This window comes from Pelodiscus sinensis, chromosome 1, assembly GCF_049634645.1.
Source record: "Pelodiscus sinensis isolate JC-2024 chromosome 1, ASM4963464v1, whole genome shotgun sequence".
In the NCBI taxonomy this organism is placed as follows: Eukaryota; Metazoa; Chordata; order Testudines; family Trionychidae; genus Pelodiscus; species Pelodiscus sinensis.
Genome location: NC_134711.1, coordinates 83,921,758 through 83,941,737, shown reverse-complemented (window position 1 = coordinate 83,941,737; position 19,980 = coordinate 83,921,758). Strand labels below are relative to the sequence as shown.

At 43.1% G+C, this 19,980-nt stretch overlaps 1 protein-coding gene across 9 annotated transcripts in view; it reads left to right on the top strand.

Annotated features, from left to right (window-relative positions):
* Positions 1-19,980, top strand: part of ANKS1B (ankyrin repeat and sterile alpha motif domain containing 1B) — an 823,383-nt gene that overhangs the window by 304,026 nt on the left and 499,377 nt on the right. For all 9 annotated transcript variants that reach the window (XM_075933985.1, XM_075933942.1, XM_075933974.1 and 6 more), the window contains one exon: positions 1,208-1,376. In XM_075933985.1, the coding sequence (XP_075790100.1) occupies positions 1,208-1,376 (169 nt within the window). The remainder of the gene's footprint in view (positions 1-1,207; positions 1,377-19,980) is intronic.

Genomic DNA, 19,980 nt, shown 5'->3' with positions numbered 1-19,980 from the left:
CTCCTTTCATGAAAATCTTCACTGCAGTTACTGGTGGTAGGAATGAGCCATGGCAGGGATAAAATATTTTTTTGGCTTATTAAAGAAGTTAATTTCCTTCCACAGACTGAAAACGAGTCCCAGTCGGGTGTCTGTCCTTACCTACACATCTTTTTCAGTTTTAACAGGATACAGTAATTTCATAGTATGCTCAAAATTTAGCTATCGAAGAAAAGAACTTTTACAGAATAGGCGCCAAATTATATTTAAGATTTTTTAAACATTCTAATAGAAACAGTAGCTTTTCAGCAAAAAATATTCTATTTTCTGTTTTTGTAATAAACAGTTCAACATTCATAACCTCAAAATGAAGTGGACCATAAACACAAGTGAAATTGACTTAATTGAGCTAGATATACTTTAACATCTTGTGTTGAGGAAGGAGTGTGCATAGGCATGTGCCCCAACAAAGAGCCCATTGCTCCTAGGGGCCATCATCTGACACTGGATGTAACCTAAAGCAGATTCTTTTTTTCAGATGATCTCTATATATGCTGTACTATCTTGGTATGTTGGGAGGCTAACCAAAACTCAACCTCCATTTTCATAATTTCAGGTTTAATCATCTAGAATATTGTGAAAATAGGTGATGGAATGAATGTTTCCAATATATGGTTTTAAGCTGACATTGTCTCTTTAGTTATATATAAGCTCTTAGATCTTTGAGAGTCTTTGGCCAATTAAGTCAAATTTAAGAGCCTTACTTGTATGAATAAAACATCAGAGGAGTTGCTTGACCCCTGCTGCATGAAATTTATCTACTATCATCACTGGTTTGCTACTTTCATTATTTAGACATCAGAGAGATTGATCTAAATACTTTGTAAGATATATATTAAGCAGAGCAAAACTTCAGAACCAGCTACTGAAAGGAGTGCCCCTCCCCATGTTTTAAAAGAGGATTACAATTAATGTAGGTAAATATGTAGAAGCCTATTCTCTTCCGAAGCAAAAATGTATTCTGGGATTAAGGTGATAAGTATACAAAACTTCTGTTCACATTTTGGAGAAAAAGTTGGATATAAGTAAACACAGCCTGTCTGGCTAGATTTTTTTAGAAAGAGATGAGCCTCAATGCTGTGGGGTGAATGTCAAATAATACAGATAGGGAAAACTAATAATAAGACTAGATTTGAACTAATTACACTCTGAACTCGATTTTTTTCAGCCCAAACAGAGAACATCAATAGTATCTGCTCTGGAATGTCACCGACTAAATCAGAGGCATGATTATTTTGAAATCAACTCATCCATTGGATATGCAAGCTTTACTTCCAGTCCTTCAATCAGTCCAGCTAATTTTTCCATTGGATCAATTGAAGAGAATGAACTTCCAGGTAAGAAAACAAATAAAGCCATTTTTTTATCAAGATAGGAAAAGGAGAGTCACTGGGTACTAAATCAACTGAACAAGATTTCAATTCTGTACTTGGAAGTGTTTAGAGAAAACAGAATATAGCTTGGTAACATTCTATATACTTTTATCAGTACAAATATTGCCAATTTCTACTATGATATTTTTCTAAACAAAAGACAAATGTAACATCTCGGTTTGGCTGGTGGGGAGTGTGCTGACACTTTTCATGCAGCCCTACAAGTGATTTCACAAAACCCTACCACCATCACTAAAATATATTAGCTTTTTCTGAATTTTGTTTTTAATAGGCCTAATTCTTTTCATATAATTGCATGAATCATTAGTACTGTGTGTATAGAATACATATTTGAGGTTTAAAATTTCTGTTTGCTTTGGAATAATCTAAAATTCATATTGTGGAACCAGGGTAATGGAAAATACATTGAATTAGAAATGATAAATTTGGCTCAATAAGGATGGTGAGGGGAAAGCAAATTTCTTATTTCTACTATTAAAATAGACCCAGAGGGGTAGCTGTGTTAGTCTGTATCTGCAAAAACAACAAGGAGTCCTGTGGCACCATAGGGTACGTCTACGCTGTACCCTTAGCTTGAAATAAGCTATGCAATTTAAGCTATGCAATTTGTGTAGCTTATTTCGAGTTAATTTTGAAATAAACCACTATTCCAAAACATTCCTTAATCTTTGTGTCATGAGGCTTATAAGGACATTGGAATAGCAAGTCTGTTATATTTTGCAATAACGGACTTGTTCAAAAGACGTGGAATAACTATTTCAGGATACCGAAAGTATCCCTAAATAGCACCGAACTATAGACACACCCTTAAGGTATGTCTACACTACCACCGTAGTTCGAACTAGGGAGGTAATGTAGGCAACTGGAGTTGCAAATGAAGCCCGGGATTTGAATTTCCCGGGCTTCGTTTGCATAAAGCCGGGCGTCGCCATTTTTAAATGTCCACTAGTGTTGACTCCGTGCCGTGCAGCTACACGCGGCACGGACTAGGTAGTTCGGACTAGGCTTCCTAGTCCGAACTACCGTTACTCCAAAACGAGGAGATACTAAGGGTATGTCTACACAGCAAAGTTATTTCGAAATAACTTTACTAACATCTACACAGCTAAACCGCTATTTTGAAATTAATTTGAAATAGTAGAGCACTTATTTTGAATTTGGTAAATCTCATTCCATAAAGAATAATGCCAAATTCGAAATAGCTATTTCCAAATAAGTGCTTTGTAGACACTCATTTCAAAATAGGGAGCCTCTAGCCTTCCCAGGGTGCCCTGGTGGCCACTCCAGCCTCAACCAAGAACACTGCTCTCCCTCCCCACTCCCCGGAGCCCTTAAAGGGGTTTGTTCTGGCCACAATGCCTGTGCCAGCTCTAAGCCTGCTAGTACAGAGCCAGCAGTCACTGCCCCTGACCCAGTGGCCCCAAAACATAAGCCAGTAAGCCACTGGCAGCCAGCCCTCCACCGCTCCCCAGGAGCAGCTTGCTAGCTCCCAGGAGCCTGACAGGGGCTGGAGAAGGTGGGCATCTTCCTGGTCCAGGGTGGAAATCATGGACCTTATTCAAGTTTGGGGAGGATGCCCCCAATGTTTATGATCTCCACACTAGACAGAGGAATGTGGCTGTCTATGGCAGGATAGCTGCCAGACTGGCCACCAAAGGCCACATGTGAACCCAGGAGCAGGTTTTCATGAAACTCAAGTTGGTCCGGAGAGACCCCCAACCCTGAGCCCTGAGCTTCCCCTCCCCCTTCTTCCCCCTTCCAACTCCCTCCTCCAAGGTTTCCCCCCCTCTTCTCCCCTCTCCTGCCTCCTTTCCCCTGTCTCACCAGCGTTTCATCCCCCCTCCCCGGGTTTTGTTAAATAAAGAGCGTTTGTGTTCATGAAAATACATGTATTTTATTTGACATCAGGAACAGGGGCTGGGAAGGGGTAAGTGGAAGGATGTGAGGGAAGAATGAGGCACAAGCCCCCAGTGGGGCAGACCAGGGAGGCTCTTAGTGCTCCTCAGGGTGGAAGCTCTCCCACAGGGCCTCCTGGATACTGACAGACCCCCGATGGACCTCCCACATGGCAGTCTGCAGAAAGTGCAGCCAGGCTCGCAGCAACGCGTCCACGAGAAGCACCAGAGTGCCCAGGGCAGCTCTGGCTCCATGTTGCAGAGTGCTGTGGTGTCTCTAGTGAGGGCAACCAGAGCACACAGAGAAGAAATGCTTTGCTGTCCCTCATCAAGGTAGGAAAGCTGAGAACTGGCTGTCCAGGAGGGTCCCTTTAAGCACAAGCCTCAAGTAGCCTCAAGCAGCAGCCACACAAAGTAACTCCTGACCTGATGCCCTGCCGGACCTGCTTCTGGCCGGCTTTAAATGCGATTCAGCATCCACTCAGTGTGGATGTACTATTTTGAAATAGCAAAACACTATTTCTAAATGCTTTTTGTGTGTAGATGTGTTATTTCGAAATAACTTATTTTGAATTAACTATTTTGAAATAAGATATTTTGAAATAATGCTGTAGTGTAGACATACCCTAATACAGGGGTTCCCAAACTTTTTGACACGGGGACCAGTAAATCCATTCACCAGCTTTTGGAGGACTGGTAACATTAATTTGCATATTCATTAAGCAAATGATGAATATTCAAAAATTGTTTCTGGTCCTCCCAAAGCCCCCAGTGCCAACGTTAGCAAAGCTATTAATACAGTCACCCACAATATTCTTGCCAGCAAGTTAAGGGAATATGGGTTGGATAAATGGACTGTAAGATGGATAGAAAGCTGGCTAGATAAGGTTTCCCAAACTTTTTACTTTAGTTGGAACCCGTTTTTTTTTCAGTACTGTTTTTTGCAGCCCAAAAATATAAACACATATAAAAAAAAGAATGAAAAATGAATACATTTTCAGTGTTTCACCTGGCTGCATCCTCCGCCAAGCCTGGGCCAGGGCTTGGGGGACCTGGCGCCGCATGGGCACTCCAGGAGGTGAGAGCAGGAGCAGATTGAGGGTAGGGTATCTGGCTAGGACGGAGGGTGCAAGGAAGGGTAGAGTTGCTAGGTGTCCAGTTTTGTACCTGACAGTCCCGTATTTGAGGGTTTTATCCAGGAAATGAATTGAGAAATTAATAAAATGTCTGGTATTTTCTAATTAGGTAAGTTTTATTATAATTATGTGTATCAGTTTGTAGTTGCAAACTGGCTGGCTGGTAGATGTGCTCATCCTGCATGCGTGTGTCTACCAGCCAGGCAGTTCACAACTACTTGAGAGAGGGTATTTGGGGGGAGGGGAGGGCGGGCAAAATGGAATCCCCGGGACTGGACTCACTTGTGGGTCAATAAACTCGTGGGTCTACATGTGCCCGGATCAGTCCCTCTCCTCACCCCCCTTCTCCTTTGGATCTTCCCAGTCCAGCTCTGCTGCCCCCATCCAGCCCTGCTTCCGGCGGCCGGTTCCTCCCCACCCCCCACCAATCTTCTCTGGTCAGCCCCGCTCCCCTGACAATCCCCCTCCCAACCAGCCCCACTGCCCCTGTCCAGCTCTGCTTCCGGCAGCTGGTTCTCCCATCCTCCTCCTCCTGATCTCCCCCATCCAGCCCCCCATCCAGCCTCCCCATCCAGCCCTGGTTCCGCTGCCTGCCCTCCCCAATCTCCGCGGGACAGCCCTGCTACCCAGGGATGGATTAAGGGGGGGGCTAGCCTGGCAGCTGCCCGGGATGCCAACCTATGGAGGGTGCCTGACTGCAGCTGTAAGGGGCACTATGTGGCCCCCGCCCCCAGAGTGCAAGGGGCGCTGTGCACCCAGGGCGGGGGCCATGTGGTGCCTGATTATAGCTGTACGGGGTGCTGCACACTCAGGAGGCGGGGCCTGCGCATGCACTGTGCGCCCGCTGTCCAGGGCGCAAGAGTGGCTCAAGCTGGCACTGCCACTACCTCCAATCCTGCTTCCGCCAGCCACCATCCTGCCAGCCCCAATCTCCGCAGGACAGCCCTGCTGCCCCCAACCCTGCTTCCGCAGGCCGGTTTCCTCCACACACACACCTCCTCCCAGCCCGCCCCGCTCTGCTCCCCTCCCGGCAGCCACACTGAGGCCCAGTATTTTTTTCCCATGGCCTGGTACCGGGCCGTGACCCATAGTTTGGGAAACGCTGCCCTAATAGATTTATTAGGTCATAAACTTTCATGGGTAAAACCAACTTCATCAGATGAATTGGAGTGGAGTTTACAACAAAAGAAAAGGGTACTTGTGTAATACTTTATTCTGTTTTAAATATACTGTAGAGCGGTTTGTTATACAGAATTTTATTTTATAAACAAAAACTTTATTTAAAAGTTTAGTTAAATGATTGCCCTGCCTCCCAGTGCAAAATCTAAGAAGCAGGGAAATGCCAAGTTAAGGGATGCTTTTAAAGTGTACACTAATGCCCGCAGAGCACATTTATACTGATAATAACAGACTCGGTATTATCACAGGGAACTTCCTTCTGCTTCTAACTGATAAGGATTCACACTACAGGCAGCGCATTAATCTCCCTTGCAGGATCCTAATTATGAGTTCATGCTTCCCCCATAAACACATATCAATCCTAAATATTTGCTTATATTCCTGAGGCTGTGATTAAGATTTCACATTATACTGTGAAGACATTTTAAACAGGGGAATGTTGTTAATATAATGGAAAGGATAAGAACAATCATTAATAATTTTGTTAAATCACAACCTAATTAATTCAAATGTACATTTAATGCTAGCTGACAATGAATTGTAATAATATGGGCAGTTTGAAAATTAGGAAACCAGACAGTTGTTAGTAAAAGGGGTAAAAAAATGTCAGATACAGGACATTTATTTAAGATCTCATTTTTAAATCAGTTTCAATTAACTCATAAACTAAATAAAAATTCATTTGAAAATCCTTAGGGAATTGAATCTTTAATCACAGTTGGTGCTGCAAATTACACTATATTTTTCATACAAAACAAAGATGTTGAAAATTTGCTTTAAGTAAACTTTGAACCCAATCTTAATATGTTCAAGTGCTACCCTATCTTGAAAGTGTACTTACCATGCAATTATTTGTATGTCTTGTGCATATTATCTCAGGGTACCCGATACTGAGTCTAGTTTAACAATATAACTAAAAGAGTATAATATATTTTACTCTTGACAAAACAATTATCATCACCCTGTATGAGATTGTAGTATGATTTAAAATAATATCATATACACATTCTTACATCAGGAACACTTTAAACTGAAAATTGTTTTACTTTGCACTAACAAAAAGGAGAATAATTGGAAATACACTTGTACTGGGCTCCAAGATTTAAAAGCAAAACACTAGTATTTGGAACACTTAGTTCTGAGGTTGCACATCATTGTATTTTCAAACAGTATTATCCTATTACTCAGAATAAACACAATTACTATAACTGAAGATCCATTATACTACAGGATGCAGTCTTATGCCACATGTACTTTATTATGCTCATCAAGACATACTAGCACATTTCCATGTCCAATTTTTGTAGTTGTTATATTTTTCTAATTTAGAACTAATATAGGAATGTGTTTTTCTCAATTCCTAGCAATAGCGAGAAAATGAAATTTTGTCTGTTTCCCCCACAATTGTAATTGAATGAGAAACTCATTCAGCCTCCACTTGGTGAACACTAATGGCATGTAATTTATATATTTGCTAAGGAAACTCATACTTTGGTGAATTTACATGAATTGTTGATAGGGCCATTTGGTCTCGAGTTGATCTGAAACACAAAAGTATCTTTTTTTAACTATACGTTAAAAAAAACCTATAGCATTTGATTTAGTGTATGGCACATCTAGACTGGTGCAGCATAAGAAAAACTTTGATGGCCAGCTAGATACACACACATTTTATTATAATGATGCAAGTGGATTCTCTCACTTTAACACATTTTATTTCATCTGTTAAGTGATATCTTTCTATTTCTTTATATATTTAAAAAGAAGCAGTATACAGCCACAGACAGGGCTACATTCAGCCTTTGATTATGCTAAACTGAAGCAGGTGTACTACAATGTGCAGGTGCTCTGACAATGGAAGAGCCCCAAGCCCTTCCCCTCAAATAGAAGAGTCTGGAGTACAGACAAAGATAGGTAGAATTGCACAATGCTGGCTAGAGGCATTAGTAATGCTGGCAAGAAAACAAAAATTCTATTTAATAAAAAAATTCATATATTCCAAGGCTGGAAAGAATCACTGAGATCATATAGTATGACCTGCTATATAAGATTCTAGCATTTATTTTCGTTACATATTAGAAGGATACAGACATTTTGGAAGAAAAAAATGTGGGAAAAACCAGACACTCAAAGGGTATGTCTACACTACCCCGCTAGTGCGAACTAGCGGGGTAATGTATGCATACCGAACGTGCAAATGAAGCCCGGGATTTGAATTTCCCGGGCTTTATTTGCATAAGCCCGCCGGCGCCATTTTTAAATGCCGGCTTGTTCGAACCCCGTACCGCGCGGCTACACGCGGCACGGGCTAGATAGTTCGGACTAGCAAGCTATTCCAAACTATCTGTACGCCTCGTGGAATTAATTATAAGTACCCCCATTACCTAAAGTTTTCAGACACACAAAATGTTTTTCTACCATTGCAACACATCTGTTTAAACCTGTGGAACGAGGTGTACAGATAGTTCGGAATGGCTTGCTAGTCCGAACTATCTAGCCCGTGCCGCGTGTAGCCGCGCGGTACGGGGTTCGAACAAGCTGGCATTTAAAAATGGCGCCGGCCGGCTTATGCAAATAAAGCCCGGGAAATTCAAATCCCGGGCTTCATTTGCACGTTCGGTATGCATACATTACCCCGCTAGTTCGCACTAGCGGGGTAGTGTACACATACCCAAAGTAATCCAGTAGTTCTGGCATTCATCTGGGATGTAAGAGATCTTGGGTTAGGTTCCCGCTTTTCTTAGTTCAGAGCAGGAAGTTAGATGTGGATCTCTGGTATCCCAAAAGAGTGCCTGGAGTATTGTGCTACTGACTTTTTTAGGGATTTCTTTCCCAGTCTCTGACCAAAAATTCCATCACAGAGTTGAAACCCTTCCTAAGTATATTTTAAAACTGTTATGTTTCTATGAGGAGTGTTGGTTTTGAATCAGCAATGTCCAACAAAAACCATTTTGTAAAAAAATTCCCAGTCCCAATTTACTCAAAACCTCCAAACACTCAAGTATCATGAGTCTAATCTCAAAACTCATAGTCTTGGTTTAAAAATAATATTAAAAAAAAAATTGATGGTTCTTTTTATTTGCTTTCTGGTTTTGTTTTTAAGTTTATGTTCCTACAACTTTGACAACTAGAAGCTTAACTTTTACTAAATGACAACTAAGAGTATGTCTATACTACAGGACAAAGTTGAATTAAGATACGCAACTGCAGCTATGTTAATTGTGTAGCTGAAGTTGAAGAACCTTAACTCGGCTTTTGGCGCTGTCTAGGCTGCAGGAAGTCGAAGGAAGAACATTCTTCCTTCAACTTCCCTTACTCCTCATGAAAGCAGGGTTACATGCATTGACTAGAGTGCCCCTCTTACTTTGAATTAGCGGTCTTAACTAGACCGCTAATTCGAACCCTGGAAGATCAATAGAGGCAGCTTCAATCTTCATCTGTAGTGCAGATCAATGTTTCTCAACCTTTTTTTTAATCAAGTACCCGTTTAAAAAAATTATAAGTACCCCCATTACCTAAAGTTTTCAGACACACAAAATGTTTTTCTACCATTGCAACACATCTGTTTAAACAACTTAATCGTAGCCGGACAGGCAATGAAATTGTTCGGTCTAAAAAGTACAAAAATAATAAAGCGCTATAAAACTTAAAACAAAAATTCAGTTTTCTCCAAATTTCAGTTGTGTTGACGTACCACCCAGAATTCTCTCGAGTACCCCTAAGAGTACTCATACCACTGGTTGAGAAACACTGGTGTAGATGTACCTTAAGATTCTGATGCAGTCTTGTGTTTCCAGCAGCTGGGGCTTTAAGAAAATTCCATATATCATAAACATCTGACAAAAATCACAAAAGTTAGAAACAATAAGCTATTCTGTGTCAGCTTGTCCCTTGGGCAGTCTGCTCTGTTAGCTACCCCAACTGCAACTTACTGCTGATTTCCCCTGACAGGATGCCAGTGGAGGGCACTAATGCAGAAACTTCCTGCCTTTTTTGAGGGTGACCTCTTCATTCCGTGGCTCAATAAAAAACTCTCTGCTTTCACATATTCCTTTTGGCAGCTGTGGAATGAATAATGCTGCTGAATCCTCAATACCCTTCTCTAAAAATAACAGATCTTTATTACAAAATATTAGTATCTGATTAGCAAGTCATAAAAAGGAATATATTCCATAGAAAAGTAGCCTTTGAGGCCTAATTAACCTTTTCCTAAACAATAAGGTTTTATGACACTCAATAACAATATTCAGTTCCACATTAAATGCAGAAAACATTTTATAACAGTATATTTTGTGAGTTATTTTTTTCCAATCAAAAAGAATTTCTCTACAAATGCATCTGTGTGAAAAATGCCAGTTATTCAGACCTGGATGATTTATCTGGCATTGCTCAGGTTCTTAACTCAATTAAATTTTGTTTTTCTTCATTTAAATAATTGTTTTGGGGTGAGGCTAGAGATGAAGGAGGTTATGGAGGTTTCATATGCAGACTGCCGCAAGAGGACAACCCCAGCTTACTGTCATTGCAGCAGCTTGGGGCCAGGTGAGAAGTGTCTGTCTATGGCTGTTGCAGCAACAGCAGGCACTGCCAGGGGAGGGGTGAATGTCTTCCAGCCGGGGGTCAGACAGACACACAGACAAACTCTGTGAAATGTATAGTAGATAGCTGTCCCTTATTACATCCCTGTCCCCTGCTGGACCAATGGGCTTATAGCTGTCCCAGTCTCCATGTGTGGCCCCTTGCTGCTCCCCCACCTACTATGGCATGGGTGGGCAATAATTTTGGAAGAGAGGCCACTTCACAAATTTCAGAAGTGGCCACGGTCCGACCTGGAAGGGTCATGGCCTCGGGCAGAAGGGGTAAGGTTGAGAACTACCCTGATGGGTATAGTAACTTTATTTTCTGAACCAGCTGCAGCTAGTAAGAACAGTTTAATTTAAATCATGAAACAGATTAAGTATTTTAACTTTCTTATGTTAGTTTATCAAACTACATTTTAAATAAAGTAAAATATTATGTCCAACACAAAAGATTTCAATGTTTTATTTATGTATGGGAGGGGTGGGGAACCCTTTTTGGGTCTGGGGTCAATGACCTACAAAAAATCAGTTGGGGATCACACAAGTCAGAAGCAAAACAACTCCTCCCAAACCCCCCAACTCGCACTGATGTGTCCCCAACTGAGACACCTCACTCCTCTGATGCCCCAGCCTCATGGGGTGAGAGGAAGGGACGGGGGGAAATGAGGTTCAGAGCTTCTCATAGACCAGATTTACTTTTCTGGGGTTCTGGAGTTAGTGAATTTTATGGACCTCCTTAGGCTCTGAGGGAGGGACAAAAATGAGGGGTACAATGCGTGAGGCAGGGCTTTCAGCAAGTAGAATGGGGTGCAAGATCTGGGAGGGAGCTGGGGTGCAGGAGCAGACTGGGAGTAGGGTATCTGGCCAGGTGGAGGGAACAGGAACAAGGGAGGGTGCTGCATATAGCCAGAAGACAGGGTGCAAGAACAAGGGAAAGTGTGGGAGCAACTTGAGCGTGCTAAGTCTTGGGGAGGAGGGAAGGAATGGTATTGGCGTGGGGGAGGGTGGGGATTGGGCATGAAGGGGAACCCTACCTGGCTTTGTGCTCTCTTGAAGCAATAGTTGCAGCCATGTTGTCGCAACCACCCTGGAAGGAGGCCCCGCTGCCTTGGCCATGTGGTCCAGGGCTGGCCCCAAGGCACCATAGCCACAGGCCATCCCGGATGTTGTAGGTGCTGCTGCTACGGCCACGAGGTCTGCCTCTGGGGCCAGCAGCCGCAGGCTTCCCCGGAGGAGCTGTGGCCCAGGGCCAACCCCAGAAGCGCCACTGATGTGGCTACTCAGATGTGCCCCCAGAGGCACCACAGCCACAGGCCACCCCCAGAGGCACTGCTGCCATGGCCAGGAATCCTGGGGCCGGCCTGGAGGTGCTGCTACTGTGGCCTGGGACCAGCCCCGGAGGTGCTGCCGCTGCCATCAGGCATCTCGGGGCCGGCCCAAAGGCACCACTACTGCAGCCTGGGGCTGGCCCCGGAGGCACCACTATTGCGGCCAGGTGGCCCAGGGCCAGCCCCGGAGGCACTGGCTGGCCCAGAGATGCTGTGGCTGCAGCGCCTCCAGCCTCAGGGGTTGGCCCCAGGCTGCGTGGCCACGGTAGCAGCGCCTCCAGGGCCAGCCCTGTTGCGGAGCCTTGGCCCCAGCACTGCCTCCTCTGCAGCAGGGATGGAGGGGTGGGGCAGGGCTGACTTATCCATTAGGCACAATAGGCACAGTGCCTAGGGCCCACAATACTTTTAGGGACCCATGAGGATGTTTTAATTTCTTTTAAAATCAGAAGAAAAAAAATGAACTTTTAGGGTCGAAGAAAATGTTTTAATTTTTTTCTCACGTCACTTTTAGGGCCGAAAAAAATGAAACTTTTAGGACCCACGAAAATCTATTAAATTTTGCCTAAAACAGAAAAAAAAAAGTTGAAGTATTTAAAGTTATATCAAAAATAATTTTTAATGTTGATATTATGATGGTGGGAGGGACCCACGAAGGCAAAAGTGTCTAGAGCCCACGAAAGTCATAATGCGGCACTGGGGCGGGGCTGAGCTCCTTCCCCCATCTGCACACACCCGTTGTGGGTAGGGCCTGTAATTGCCTCGTGGGCTGGATCAAAGCCCAAGGCGGTCTAAATCTGGCCCACTGAGAGGCTTTTGTCTACCCCTGCCATATGGTAATTCTGCAGTATAACTCCCATCTGTCAGATCCCTCCCTTTCTATTTTATGAGAAATAATTGAATTCCACGGACATCCCATTATCCTAGCACAACCAAACCCTGACCTTGTTTTAAGTTAGGAGAAGAGGAAGCTGCATATCAAATTTGATGGTCCTAGCTCTTACCATTTAGTGGTTCCTAAACTTTTTGGCATCATGCCCCCTTTTTGATTTTTGAGCACCCCCTGCCCCCAAAATAGCAGCAAAACTCATGGTGGGATTGATGGGGGTGTGTGTGGTTGGGTCGCCTTGTGCCGCCCCTGGAATTTCTTCACACACCCCAGTTTGGGAACCCATGATTTAGGGGGCGTTCTTAAACAGACTCACAGATGAACAGACAGATGCACATTTCTAAAATATATAGTAAAGATAACTAGGGAAAAATCAGACCTCTGTCCTTTTAATAACTCACACTGCTAGAGTAAGTGAAATGCAGATTTTTCTATGGAGATTGAGGTGAAAGGGGTTGCTGAGGTGTAACAGTTAAAGAGGTATTTAATCCTATATTTACAAGATTATGGGAATAGCACAGCAGGAATTTATGATATGTGGGTAGACTACAGATGACAGATCTGGTGACTATTGCTGGCTTCCCCTGCATCTCATATTCCTCTGACAAATCTGCCTTCATCAAACAAAGAGCCTATTAAAACTTAAATCTTCAGTTTTGAAAGAAGAGCATATTTTAATCAAACCAAATGTTTACAGGTATTCATAGATATAGCAAATGAATTCAAGCTCAGCAGAAAATCATTCACTTTAGTGGTATATTTTCAGTTAGTAGCTGCAGAGATGGTTTATCATTAATATACTACACATTCTTTCTAATTATCAGAAATTTATTTTATACAATTGTAATGATGCATGTCTTGAATGCTTGAAAGCAGGAAATCATAGAGAAGAAATACAACATTGATTAGAATTGGATAAGCTTCTGAAAAATTCTGATGTTCCACATTTCTTATTCAATGCTTTTAACCCCAGTGTGTGCTTTAACTTTTCTTAGAACATTTGTTTTATGTAGGACTGTAATGTTACAGACTTGTTGTAACCATTACCTTTCTTTTAATATAGATTATTGTATAGTATGCTTTTATAACAGTACACTTCCTTTTAACCTAGGTAGAGATTTTTCTACACTTATTTCCAAATATTTAATATTAATTTAAGATACTAAAGATTCTTTTGACAATCAAGAATATGGGACTTACAGACCTTAAGAAAGTAACTTTTTAATTAAAAACTATTGCAAAATGTTCCTGCAAAGGCTTCATATATTGCCTTAGGACAAAATTGAATCTTACAGTTCCAAATGGGTTATGAGAACTCCTATAAGATTTTTTCCAGGGATCTTGCAGTATCTTACTAGATTGAGCTTTGCTTTCTAAAATTAGACTTAATATTGACATTAAAAATAATAATATCCTGCTTTGCCAAAAAGACGTTCTTACCACATTGGAGGATCTGATGGCAATAATAAGTGATTAAGATTATGAACTTCCATTTGTAAAGAATTACTGTCACAGATTCAAAGATGTCCCACTTTCTCTATTCCTATGGGCTGCACTGTGCCCCTTCTTCACATAACTGTACAGACGCAGACAGCTAAGAATGAAGGAAGTATGAAGCCCATATAAGGAGAATCCAGGAGTATCTTTCCCGTTCCAGGCCATCTTTGTAAAGGGCCCTTAATAGGGATGTCACAAAGCATTTGCGGCATTGCCTCTCTTTGAGGAGAAATGATGCCTGCTTCAAGTAGTATTATTTCCATACTGCCTCTTGCTAGCCCCTACTGTCAGGCACAGTTTAATGGCTCCTGTGTGAAAAGATGGAGAAGATTTTGACCGTTCTTGGATTTATATGGGCACTCAATTCATTCTTGGGAATAAATGGTGGAGGTAGAAACACAACATTTATTGTTTAAAAGGCTCAAGTTAGCATGGCCTAATTAAGGGATTAAAAGATCTTGGTGTAGTGCAGTCAGGTATGGGGTGGAAGAAGTGGTCAATCAGACTGGCCCTTCCCCTCTTTTTCTGCTAGGGAGATTTTGGTTAAGGACTTTGGATGTTCATTAATTTCAGAAATATTTAGATTACATCTGGGATGAGGAATGGGCAATAGTTCAGCTGCTTTTTATTTCTTTTTTATTATTTTATTTTGAAGGCATTTAATGGATGCATAAAATATACAAAATATTAATGATAAAAATGAATCCAAAAGCTCATGGCAGGTGCAAAGCTAATCTTTTCAGGGACACATATGAGGAAGGCGGTCTTAGTTAAAAGGTTTTATTGGCTGTTACTGATTTTGTTTATATGTTTAATTGTGCTTTTTAAAATATCTACATGCTTAAGTGCTTAGTGTGTGGAATAAAATCATTTTGTCTGTATTATAAATTGGTGATACATAGGTATTTGTCTCCCACATAAAATATATAATAATTTATTACCCAGCTCTTCTAGTAAAACCCAGAAGGTAGAATCCTTCTGTCAATACCTTATGTTATAATCTTTGACTTAAATCTGTGATAAGCAGAACTGTGTAACAGTTGCTCAGGATTCCTCTGCATTCAGTATGCTTATGACCAGATCCATACAGTTGTTCTGATTATTAGACCAGTACAGTATTAAAGCAGGTTAGTGTAAAGCAGGTATGTTCAAGCAGTGGACATTCTGGGCTTCTAATATGCTTATTGTAGTCTGGGGTGAGTGTGAATGTTTGATGTTTTCCCATATCAGACTCTTGAACCTTCTGACCATTGCTTCACCTATAGCTGGAGCTGGGCGTATGATGTCTAGCTTGAGTAGACACTCTCATATTAGCTCTCATTGAGCTAGCATGCTAAAAATGGTAGTATAGACACAAGTCAGTGGCTTGTGGTAACATAGGGTAGCTGCCCTAAGCACGTACACCTGTAGTTCAGATGGGTTTTTACTCAGGACAGTTAGCCCATGCTGCTGTTCACTGCTGTTCATGTTTCCAGAGTGGTACTTCTAATTTTGAAGTGATAGCTTGATGATAGCTGACGCAAGTATCTTGATTCAAGCTAGGAATCAAGCTTGAATCTCCAATGTAGTTGCAATCTGTGTGAAGGTCACAGTCATATGCTGAGTAATGTGAGCAAAGTTATGTTTTACTCAGACTTGCAGTTTGAGTGTGCTTGATCTTTTTTCTTCGTACCTACCCTAAACCAAGTCCACTAGGAATCAAAGGCTGGCTGACCAAGTAAAAACTTATAATGAAATGAGTGGAAACACTTACTCATTTTGAAAAAGAGTGCCATGATAGAATTCCAGCCTTTCATCCTAGGATAGTTCTCCCCCACCCTCCCACCAGATTAGACATTGACATATAGCATTTAATGATGCAGGAGAAGGTCCTTTCTCAGGAGTCAGCTCAAGACTGGAAGAACTCCCACAGGAACTATGAACCATCACAACCCTTTCTGCCTTTCACTCTAAATGCAAGACTCATTTCTTTGACTTTGTCTCCTCTAGCATAAACCAAAGCTCTGTTTGTGTATTATATTTTAAAAAAAAACCTCCAAAACAAAATGCTCCACCGCACACACTTCTACTTGGGGAGAGAATAAGAGAGTGACCCATGTGTGACAGATGGTGGTCACATAGAATCACAGATATGTAGCGCCTAAAGAAGGGAACTAAAGAAGTCATCAACTGTAGTCCCCAGCACTATGGAGGAACCAAATAAATGTAGCTCATGCCTGACAACTTTTTGTCTAACTTATTTTTAAAAACCTCGGATGAGGAAGATTCTACAACTATTCTTAGAAGCCTATTCCAGCACTTATTCTTATAATTAGACCACTTTTTCTAATATCTAACATACATCTTCCTTGCTGCAGATTAACCATCATTACTTCTTGCCCTACCTTCAGTGGACATGGAGAACAACAGATCACTCCCTTCTTTGTAACAACCCTTAACATATTTGAAGACTGTTACCAGGTCTTTTTCTTCTTCTCCTCCTCCTTCTTTTTCTTCTCCTCCTCCTCCTCAGGACTAAACATGCTAAGTTGTTTGTTTGTTTTTACATTTCACGTTGCTGAATGCATTGCTGGACGGTATTCAGATACTACTGTTAGGGGGGCAATAATAAAACCTATATAGAAGAGAAAATTACATCTAGGGAGGAATACGTTATGGACATGGTTATTATTACAAGAATTTCAAGCAAATTCTTCAGTTGTATATGTATCTGAAATGCACAACTTCAACAATGAAGAAAATAAGAAAATAGAGTTCAAATTAGTTAGAACAATCTATGCAATTAAAATTCAATATATATATTTTCCCCCCTAATTATCCTTCCTACTTATTCTTATTTTGGTAGCTTTTCTGATTCTTCCCCAAGCCAGATTGTTTATACCTTTTTAAAAAGCTTTCTGCTTATCAGTTATATTTGTGTGGCATATGAGAGATGACTGGAGCAAAAAGAACTAGCAAAAACCTGTCAAGCATGTTTAAAAAAACCCCTAAAACTTCAGTCTTTCTGAGTTTTTCTATTGACCACCTCAAAAAAAAAAATCACATCTATTTTTATGCAGACCAGCCAGTACTGAAACAAGTTATGCTCTATCCCCTTTTACCTTTAGTCCTTTTGCGGAGTCTTTCCCTTTTTTTCCCCCTAATATCTGTACTCCCAACTTGGCTACACTGCTCTCATCGTCCTAATGACCATTCACCGGAATCCTTCCAAAATTAATGAATATGACTGAGTACTTTAATTTTTTGTATTGGTACGTGAGTCAACACCAAGGGGAAACCATTTTTAAAGCACCTAAATGAGTGAAACAGAAGTGTAGAATTTCTTTTTAAAGGTCATAGGGTATGTCTACACAACCCTCCTAATTCGAACTAGGGGTATGTCTACACTACCCCGCTAGTTCGAACTAGCGGGGTAATGTATGCATACCGCACTTGCTAATGAAGCCCGGGATTTGAATTTCCCGGGCTTCATTAGCATAAGCGGGGAGCCGCCATTTTTAAATCCCCGCTGCTTCGAACCCCGTGTAGCGCGGCTACACGGGGCTCGAACTAGGTAGTTCGGACTAGGGTCCTATTCCGAACTACCGTTACTCCTCGTGAAACGAGGTATACCGGTAGTTCGGAATAGGCACCCTAGTCCGAACTACCTAGTTCGAGCCCCGTGTAGCCGCGCTACACGGGGTTCGAAGCAGCGGGGATTTAAAAATGGCGGCTCCCCGCTTATGCTAATGAAGCCCGGGAAATTCAAATCCCGGGCTTCATTAGCAAGTGCGGTATGCATACATTACCCTCCTAGTTCGAACTAGGAGGGTAGTGTAGACATACCCTAGGAGGGTAATGTAGGCATACCGCACTTGCAAATGAAGCCCGGGATTTGAATTTCCCGGGCTTCATTTGCATAAACCGGGCGCCGCCATTTTAAAATCCCGGCTAGTTCGAACCCCATGCCACGTGGCTACACGTGGCACGGAGTAGCTAGTTCGGATTAGGCTTCCTAATCCGAACTAGCTGTACTCCTCATTCCACTAGCTGTACTCCTCATAGCCCCTTAATTCGAACTAGTGGGAGGCTAGCCCTCCCCAGGTTTCCCTGCTGGCCACTCTGGCCAACACCAGGGAAACTCGTATGCCCCCCTCCTGGCCCCGGACCCCTTAAAGGGGCACGGGCTGGCTACGGTGCCCGTGCCAGGTGCAAGCCTGCCAGCACCCTGCCAGCAGACCCTGCACCTGGCACGGATCAAGCCAGCCACCCGATGCCCCCCAGCTCTCCCCCTCTTCCCGGGACCAGGTTGGCGGCTCCCGGGAGTTTACCCGGGACAGCAAGAGGCGGGCACCCACCTGGGCTAGTGCGGACATCGTGGACCTCATCCACGACCTCTGCACTAGGCACAGGAAAGTGGCCGGCTAGGGCAGGAGAGCTGCCAGCCTGGCCACCCAGGAGCAGGTGTGCATGAAAATCAAGGGGGTCCACTGAGACCCCCGACCCTGAGCCCTGAGCTTACAATGGCCGTACTGGGTCAGACCAAAGGTCCATGTAGCCCAGTAGCTTGTCTGCCGACAGCGGCCAACCCTAGGGATCCTGGAGGGGATGGACCGAAGACAGTGACCAAGCCATTTGTCTTGTGCCATCCCTCTCCAGCCTTCCACAAACCTTGGGCAGGGACACCACTCCTACCCCCTGGCTAATACCACTCCATGGACCCAGCCTCCATGACTTGATCTCACTTCCCTTTAAACTCTGTTGTAGTTGTAGCCTTCACAGTCTCCTGCAGCAAGGAGTTCCACAGGTTGACTCTTTGCTTTGTGAAGAACAACTTTCTGTTACTAGTTTGAAGCCTGCTACCCATTCCTTTCCTTTGGTGTCCTCTAGTCCTTCTTTATGGGAACTAATGAAGAACTTTTCTGTATGCACCCTCTCCACCCCACTCCTGCTTTTAGAGACCTCTATCCTGTCCCCCCTCCGTCTCCTCTTTTCTAAGCTGAGAAGTCCCAGTCTCTTTAGCCTCTCTTCATATGGGACCTGTTCCCAACCCCTGAGCATTTTAGTTGCCCTCCCCTCTGCCACCCTCTCTCTTCCCCTCTCCCACCTCCTTTTCCCAGTCTCCCCCAGTTTTGTTCAATAAAGACAGATTCCATTTTTGAACACAATTGTCCTTTATTTTGTACATCAAGAAAAGGGGCTAGGGAAGGGTAAGTGGAAGGAGGTGAGGGAGGAATGGGGTACGAGCCCCCGATGGGGAGGACTGGGCTGGCTCTGTGGGCTTCTGGGTGTGGAAGCTCTCCTGCAGCCCCCCAATAGTCCCCTCTTCCCAGATGGCAGCCTGCGGCAAGTGCAGCCGGTCTGATGGCCGAGTAGTGTGATGTGCCCAGTGTGGGTACTCCCGGCACTCCAAGCCAGGACTGCTTTGCAAGCGGGGCACCCCTGAGAACTGTCTGTCCGGGGTGGGGGTCGGGACCCTTTAAGCGCAGCCCTCGGCTAGCCTGAGACAGCATCTCCACGCTCTAAGTCCTCCTCTGATGCCCTGCCGGTACTGCTTCCGGCCAGCCTTAAGCCCGGTTCAGGGTCCACTTAATGTGGACATGCTAGTTCGAATTAGCAAAACGCTAATTCGAACTAGTTTTTAGTTCTAGACGCGTTAGTTCGAATTAGCTTAGTTCGAATTAACTAATTCGAACTAAGTTAGTTCAAATTAGCGCTGTAGTGTAGACGTACCCTTGGTGTGGAGGTGCTGGTGGGGCTCTCTCCCCCTGGCTCTAGCCCCTTCTGGGGGGTTGGCAGGGATTCTCTCCCTTCCCCCATCCCCTCATGGAGCACAAAAAAGTTGACTTCGCATTTCTGGTTTTAAGATGGAGCTGCTTGCTGACTATTTTTTACGTAGTGCTGTCTTTTGTTTTACTTGTGTATAGTCCACTCCAGTTAGCAGTTAGTGTAAGAGATAGGTTAGTCCTTTGCTGGCAAAACTTTTAATTAGACTTCCTTTTGAAAAACAGGAAAAATATATATGAGTTGTCTGGTGACTGTTGCATTTCTTAATTTATTTTTAACA